Genomic DNA, 8,464 nt, shown 5'->3' on the forward strand with positions numbered 1-8,464 from the left:
GGAACCATGACTGGTATGGCCATCAAGAAAGCCATGGATGAAGCCTTCACTGAAAAGTCAGGTGCGCGACCTAAATCAAAGAACATCTCCAAGGTTGCCATCATTGTCACTGACGGGCGTCCTCAAGACCAAGTCGAGGAGGTGTCGGCTGCAGCACGAGCTTCGGGGATTGAGATTTACGCAGTCGGAGTGGACAGGGCTGACAAGCAGTCGCTGAAGCTCATGGCCAGCAATCCACTTGAGGACCATGTGTTCTACGTGGAGACCTACGGTGTCATTGAGAAGCTCACCTCAAAGTTCCGGGAGACATTGTGCGGTAGGGTTAATGCAAAAAAGGGGAGATGGTGCTCTATGTCTTTCCTTTTTACAAGATCTATCTCAGTCCTTGGAAGTGGGTGATGATTCATTCTCTGGAAAACAGTTGGGTCTGAATACCAAATTTAAAATTGTAGTTTACTTCAGACATTAAATCCATGCATCATGATCATTTGGAATTATAGCTTTCAAGGTAATTGTCTTGTTTTCCAGAAGTTTGAACCATTGGATCGCAACACATCCTGAAGGACATCTTTCTTCAGTATGTGAGTGCTGAAAAAGTCCACCGATCATTCAAAGAAGCATTCTTCTACGTTTGGCTCTTTTGAATGCTTTGAATCATCTAATGTATGTGCTTTGCATCCGATTTTTGTGGAATGAAGGTCTTGGAATGGAATGCTCTCGGTATTTAATATTGTCAGTGTCTTTTCACACAATTGTTGTAAGACTAAGTGTACTTCAAGTATGTTTTTCATAGAAACCTCTGATAATTGAGAGCTTTGGATATTTGACTGTTTGTGGATAATTAAAATTGTTTGTCTTTTTCAGGGCAAGAGTCGATCTTTTGGACATTAAAATTGCTCAATCAAGTGCTGTGCTAGTGCTTGCTAGTTACGCCTTCAAAGTGTCCAAACAATTAGCTTAGTGCAGCTGTCAGCTAGTACCATAACATACTGATTTAATGCTAAATGCTATGCAAACTAAGGGCACATCATTTGAGTAATATTATCATATAAGACCCAATAAAAGTCCCATAAAGCTTCCAGTGTATCTTTAAGGGACTTATTACATTAGACATTTAGTACAAGCATTTTTTGTTTTTCTTCAAACTAAAGCAATTTATTTTTTAGAAATCCAACAGTTGCTTGCCCATAAACTTACTCTTGCTAGAGTGGCCTCCTCACTCCAGTCGAGTAATGAAAGCTTGTTCCAGGTATGGACGCCTGTGCAATGGGACATGACTGTGAGCACATATGTGTCAGCAGTGGCTCCTCCTTTTACTGCAAGTGCCGGAAGGGCTATATTTTGAACGAAGACCAGAAAACATGTTCCCTAAAACGTAAGAGCCAGCAGATTATGCTAACTGCTTTACTTTAGATTTTGAAGACATACTTGGTACGAACATATTTGATTTTCTCTAACAATGACTAATTTAAGCTTAATAATAGAGAATGCTTATATTGCGACAATACCAGCAATCCTATTTAACTAACCTATTTAGCTAGCAATTGCTTGCCAGCTTTTTGTTCTGATTGTATTACTTGGTATCATGTGATATCATTTATTTTATTGTGTGCTGAATTACAGGTTACATGAAGATGTAAATTCTGTTCCAAACATAGTGAGCTTCTTTGTCTAATGCCTACATAGGCAGCATTCTAACCATCAGGCAAACTCAAAAAAACGAGGCATTTGGGACACTTTACTCATGTCACACAGATAGTGCTCTTCACATAAAGCATACAGGAGGCTTGACACAAAAGAGTCCAATGAGCATAAAAATTAGCATGTTTCTATTCTTCATGAGAATAGAAACACATAGCACAAATATTTGTTAAAGATTTCTATTTTAATTAGTTGCATGTATAAATGCACTGCTACATTAGATTTTGCCGGAATTATATTTTAGAACGCAATCATGTAGCTGATGTTTCGGAACAGTCTTGGCGCTTTAAGATACATTGTTTCAAGGCAGCTCACTCCGTTTTGGAACAGAGCTGTAATTTAGCTAAATGTGTACAATGTAATGATTTTTGTCCTACAATCCAGCTCACTAGCAGCTGAATTCTGGAATTCTAGCCACTGATTCAACCCATTCAAAATCACTGTTGAATTACTGTGGACTTTTTTTGTTCTGTACTGTTTCTTTGACAAAACAGTATAGCAATAACATCAGTGTCAGTGTGCTGTACGTCTGAGACAGATGACAAACCATAGCTACATTTTTACAGGCAGATAGTTTTTCATTTTGGGGCAAATGGATTTTTCAGTTTATTATTAAAGTATCATATACAAATTCAACAAATTAAAACAAGATAAATGTATTTAAAAAGTACCTTGTTTTACTTAAAATGTGTGAAAAGTCAATGTATATTACATATATATATATATATAAATATACATATATTTTAAATCATATATAAAAAATATATAAAAAACATATATAAAAAATCATTGGGAACAAGATTATTTGCCGTACAGAGTTCAACGTTTTTATTTCTCCAATTACTTCCCGAAATCTCATTGATGAGTCAGTGTTAGTGTTGAATTGGTTTCTTGCTTCAAATCAGATAATAAGCTTGGTCATAGTGACATTTTCCACTGTTTTACACAGCATTTACCAAATCCCCAAAGCCTTCAATGGAAACTTCCTAATGTTTGTTTTTAAGGAAATTATCTTGCACAATATTGCCAGTGTTACCATAGATGTCCTATGGCTTGTTCCAGATATGGATGCCTGTGAAATAGGACATGGCTGTCAACACATTTGTGTGAGCAGTGGCAACTCGTATCACTGCAAATGCCGCTCAGGTTTTGTCTTGAACGACGACATGCGAACATGCTCCATTAGAGGCGCTGGCGCTTACGGACATGGTGACAGTGTACACAAGGGTGACCGAAACAAAAAGAATGATGGCAACCAAAATGGTGAAGGTAGTGCTAGTGAGTTATGATCAGAAATGACTATGACTTAATTCATACCATTTCGTGATCTAAAAACATCAAATTAAATTCCATCAAAGCATTAGACTTAGTTTGTGATCAGATTGCTATTAATATTGTTTTAAAGAAATTTAAAGTTTGAAATTAATTTTGCAACACGTCCCAATGGACATTCTGAAACCCCCCACCTTTTGGTCGGCACTATGGCTTATTTCAGGTGTGGATTCCTGTGCGTTGGGCCACGACTGCCAACACACATGCATCTCCAGCGATTCCTCCTATTACTGCTCGTGTCCTCCTGGCTTTGTCTTGATGCAGGACAAGAAATCATGTTTTCAAGCCAGTGACGCTGATGGAGATGGTAGTGGCAGTGAGTTTTCTGCTTTAGACCTTCATAAATGGTATTGCTATCATACCATTTTATGATAGGTTTCTGTAGCGAGCTGAGAATTATGTTTGTCTTGTGGAATATTCTCTTAAGGAGAATTTTACATAACGGTGAACAATTAGAGCTATAAAATAATTTAGTTGTATTTTCTGTCATGTGTTGCTGAGATTTGTTAGCCTCAGGGCTCTAGAGTTTTAACTTATTGCAGGTCTGGACTACTGTGTGCTGGGTCATGAATGTGAACACATTTGTGTCAACGATGATGCTTCCTATCACTGTGAGTGCCACCGGGGTTTTGTGTTGCAAGAAGACAAGAAAACATGTTCCAAAAAACGTAAGAGTTTATAGAAGTACCATTCAAACATGTTTTCTGTAACCATCCACTTCATGTGCTGTGGGCAGGAATGATACCTATACGAAAAATGGGTAAAAATTCCAATAGACGTTGATACTGGAAATAATCCAATAGCCACTGAATAATGGAGAGAGAAAAAAATCAAACGAGCACCACTAAAAACATTAGTATTTTTCACATGATGGTATATTATGTAGTGGGCAATGCCTAACCATTAAGTCTTCTTGTATTATGTTCAAATTTATTTTAATGTTTTCGAATGTTTGAAGAACATCTCTTAATGCTCACCAAGCAATGCAATTATTTGATTTAAAAGAAAAATATATATATATTATTACAATATTTCTGTTTATGTTTTCTTGAAATGGCAAAGCTGAATTTTCAGTAGTCATTACTGCAGTCATGGTCATTCAGAAATAATTAAAATTAAAAAATTATATATATACTTTTTTTCTCTCATGCTCACCAAGGTTGCATTTATTTGATAAAAAAAAAAAAAACACTAACAGTAATATTGTGAAATACTATAGTTATTTAAAAGACCTGTTTTCCATTTATCCCTGTGATGGCAAAGCTAAATTACTCCAGTCATGATCCTGCAGAAATCATTCATTAAAATATACTGTAGTCACTAGAGAAACTTCATCTGTCAGTGTCTTGTAATTTCTGACATGTTGAGTCAGGTGATGCTGATTCAACATCGATGTAAACTCATAATATGTAACACTCTCACAATGTTGTGAGAAATTCAGAAAAGAACAACATTGCATAAACTGTGTTGAAAAGTGTTACATATTTGCTAAGAAACTTTCACTTTGTGCTTGGGGGGCGGGGGGTAGATAGTTTGCTCTATAATTACCCCTAATTCAAATCACCCTTTGCGAGGTATTTCTGTGATGTTTGTTGTTTGATTGTGATGTGAAGAGGTGAAGGTGGAGATCGTTCAGGACCCATGCATGTGTGAGGCCCGACTGGCTTTCCAGAGGCAGACACAAACCTCCCTACAGGACCTCAACGCCAAATATATCCTTTCGAAATAACATCACACGTCAATAACATTCTTCAGTTATGTATGAAGTACATTGGGGCCTTTAGTGGAACTACATTTCCCATAATGAATGCAATGCAAGTCATCTCTCTTAAAAGAATAATCCACACAAAAATCTTAATTCTAACATCATTTGCTGAGCTTTATTCCTTTTATATTTGTGTCTGGAAACAGTGTATTTCAAACCCTTTAACCTTAACAGTCGTTATACTTGCTGCTGTCACAAGAAAGGTTGAGCAAATGGAAAACATGCTGGGACGCATGTAACAGAGCAGTTCTTGGTAAGCATTGATTCTCTGACATGATTTATGATGATAAAACATTTAAAAGTTAGATTTTTACTTCTGTTCATCTGTTCTGTGAACTTTCAGCAATTACTGGAGTGGATATGAAGCACTAGACAACAAGACGGCTTCGGTTTCATCACTGAAACTTCATCACGGGCCACACTGATCACATGAATGGCTTTAAAACTGGATCACAGTGGCTGATGTTCAGATGATGTTTCTTAACATGTTCACAAAAACAAAAAAAATAATATTAACCCTATTCAAATAGTAATTAATATTAATAAGAGATGAAATCATGCGTGAAGTGCTGCGATGTATGTATAATGATGTTCTTTTGCTCCCCAGAAATGGTCAAAAGAAATCTCTCCATTTAAATAGACTAAATTATACCACGTATTGTAACCAATTTTATTAAGGATCATAATCAAAGGTGTATTTTTTATTGCTTATGTTCATGTCAAAGAAAGAATGTTCATATTTGTATTGTTTAATCTTATGTAGACTCTCATGTATACAGTTAAAGTTAAATAAAGACATTTATAACCAAGCAGTAATATTCATTATATTAAAACTTGAAATACTTTGAATCAACAGTCTCAACGTCTCTTTGTTCATAATATTTGCCTTATTTCATAGCTCACAGTGTACTGAAACGATACAGGCGTCGCTATAGAAATCATCTAAACGTAGTTCAGCTAGACAGACTATAGGTGTAACAGTAAGATGTGAAGAACTTGTCTGTCTGCAACCACTGTGAGATGTGCTTGAATCAATATCTCGACCATTACAGACCAACTGTAGACCTTCAGACTAGCCGTTGACTAAACATAATCGTATAATCACTGGCCAGGTGAACTGCACGAAAACATGTTCTTGACAAGCTTTGTGAAATTCCCCTGATCAGGATATTCATCTATTTAATCACACATGCTATACAAACATTTGAACATCCCACAAATTCAGGCAGACAGAGAACATCAAAATCCCTCTCATCCCAAATCCCATCTCAAATCGATTCACAGCCTACAGGAATTGGGACATTTTCAAGATCACATCAACTGATATTTCTCAATCACCTGTTAAAGCTAACAAAGAAAGTATTCATCTGGTTGCAAGGAGATGAAATGAAAGAGATCTTTAGGAGAGGGGAGATCAGGACTGTTCAAGGCTTTGCTCACATGAGACTTCAACGTAACATGTTAATTCTCACAGCAAACACCAATATTTGGGTCATAAGGGTGAGCAAAGATCATTAGATTCGAGTTCTCCAAGTTCACTGAAAACTAGGTGACGGTGCACCAGGCGCCATTGGTGCACTTGAAACTGTTCACCTCTTAAAACCACTCACAATTCTTTTTTGAAATAGGCTCTACAATATTTCTGCTGTCTTGTTTTTGACTGGCACACTGTGGTGGCCATGAATGACCTGTATTCTCTTCAAAGCATTCCCAGTGTTCACATTTACCTTCCACCTGTCTCTGAAACCATCTATTCTGTCATAGACTGGGCGAAAAACAGGTCTGGTAAATATTTTCACATCCTAACCTCAAGGTAAGCAAGGAGATGAGAAATTTCCCAGCAAATCACCACAGTTAAAAAAGGTTAGGTATGTCCATCATTAAAAAAGAATGGTATGCTGAAAGGCAGTGCATATTGACATACCCAGAGGTGAATTTCTGTGCAACGTTTGTTTTTGTGATTATGAGGACATGGGGAGTAACGCTAGACATCTTACAGGTAGGCCTATATTTGCGCTTTATGTAGAATTAGCAAAGTAATACAACATTAGTTGCAATATTTATGCAGTAGGCCTATGTATGGTGCATTTCCTGTAAGTTATTTTGATATGGTAATCACTGCATATACCTACTTAACATCTGCGTGGCTCTGGCACAGTAGACTACTGTTTTGTACGGGTAAACCTGAGTGCGATACAAACAACTGTTTATTTCACATGTTTACATTGTAATAAATACATAAAGTGAAAATGTATTTTGATATAATCTTCAACTAAATGTTATGATACAAAACTAAATGACAAAATCAAATAGGCTAATGGTAGCCTAACTAAAATGTTTCATATTTAGCTGCAGAGGATTTACCTTGACAGCATTCCATCATTTAATGTGGCGCTTTGAAACTGTGCTTGGTAATTTTATTTAGCTTTTGAGCGCTAATTATTACGCTCCGGCTCAGAAGGGTGCGCTCGCGTACCACCAGTACATAGAACTTGGCAAACTATCTAATTCTCATGAATATTAATTAGGTTCAATGACTGGACGTTCCAGGAAAACGTAAAACAACGTCCATACGCACTAATTAATATGCATGAGCTGATTATCGCCAGTAGTAGTGCGTCTCATGGAGGACAGCGAGCTCATGATCCTACAAAAAGCACATGACGAGTTCAACAGTAAGAATTATAAACCAGCAGAGGAATTATACACACAATTCATCGAGTCCTGCACCAAATCCAGGTATTAACGACTGTAAGTTTATTCGAATAAATTAGTCAGGAGGACAGTGGTGAACATCAGCACAGACTGCATGTAAACTGTCAAGCACAGACGATTGCTTGCCACCGTGTTGATAAATTAAGATCATATTCACATGTTTTCGCTAATAATCACATTTTATGTTTATCTAGAGACTGCAGTGCTCATGATTTGGCCATTGCCTATAATAACCGAGGGCAGGTGAAGTATCTGCGGGTGGATTTTTATGAAGCCATGGATGACTATACCTCTGCCATACAGATCAACAGCCAGTTTGAAGTGCCACTTTATAACGGGATTGCTACGTTACAGATTGGGTAGGTACTGGGGCTGTCAAAATGACTGAAAAACTAAATGCGAGTTTTCTACTTAAATATTATCAAAATTCGAATTATATTCGAATTTAAAAGGCATAAGTTCAGTTAGGGGAAAAAAAGCTTTTGGCTTCTCTCCTGAGGCCACAAAAGGGCGCATCGAGCAAAATATTATGCACTTTTCTTCAAAGCGTAATAAAATAACACGACTATCTTTGGAACAAAAGTGCATAATGTTTAAAATAATGTTTATAAACCATATATAATTAATAAAGTTGCAATTAGAAAAAAAAACAGCACCATGCTTGTATGTATAGTTTAATACAAAGGACCGAAAACCAATCACAAAGAGTAGGCTACTTTCTTCATTTAAAAACATGAGATACAGTGGGATGGGGAAAACCGCCATAACGTCTTTAGACATGTTTTTTAAAGGGGTCATATGATGCTTTTTTAAAGATCATTATTTTGTGTATTTGGTGTAACAGAATATGTTGACATGCTTTGATGTTCAAACACCACATTATTTTTCAAATACTGTACATTATTGTAGGTCCTCTATGCCCCGCCTCTCTCAAACGCTTCGTTTTCTACA

General features: G+C 36.7%; 1 protein-coding gene and 1 pseudogene across 1 annotated transcript in view; both read left to right on the top strand.

Moving 5' to 3' along the window:
- LOC107678853 (matrilin-3-like) overlaps nt 1-3,918 on the top strand; it is a 6,249-nt pseudogene extending 2,331 nt beyond the window's left edge.
- Nucleotides 3,919-7,401: 3,483 nt separating this feature from the next.
- Nucleotides 7,402-8,464, top strand: part of LOC107678832 (tetratricopeptide repeat protein 32-like) — a 3,220-nt gene continuing 2,157 nt past the window's right edge. The window contains 3 exon segments of the mRNA XM_016474246.1: nt 7,402-7,537; nt 7,708-7,848; nt 7,850-7,872. Coding sequence (XP_016329732.1) covers nt 7,422-7,537; nt 7,708-7,848; nt 7,850-7,872 — 280 coding nt within the window. The 5' untranslated portion in view covers nt 7,402-7,421.

This window comes from Sinocyclocheilus anshuiensis, unplaced genomic scaffold (genome assembly GCF_001515605.1).
Source record: "Sinocyclocheilus anshuiensis isolate Anshui unplaced genomic scaffold, SAMN03320099.WGS_v1.1 scaffold1049, whole genome shotgun sequence".
Taxonomy (NCBI): Eukaryota; Metazoa; Chordata; class Actinopteri; order Cypriniformes; family Cyprinidae; genus Sinocyclocheilus; species Sinocyclocheilus anshuiensis.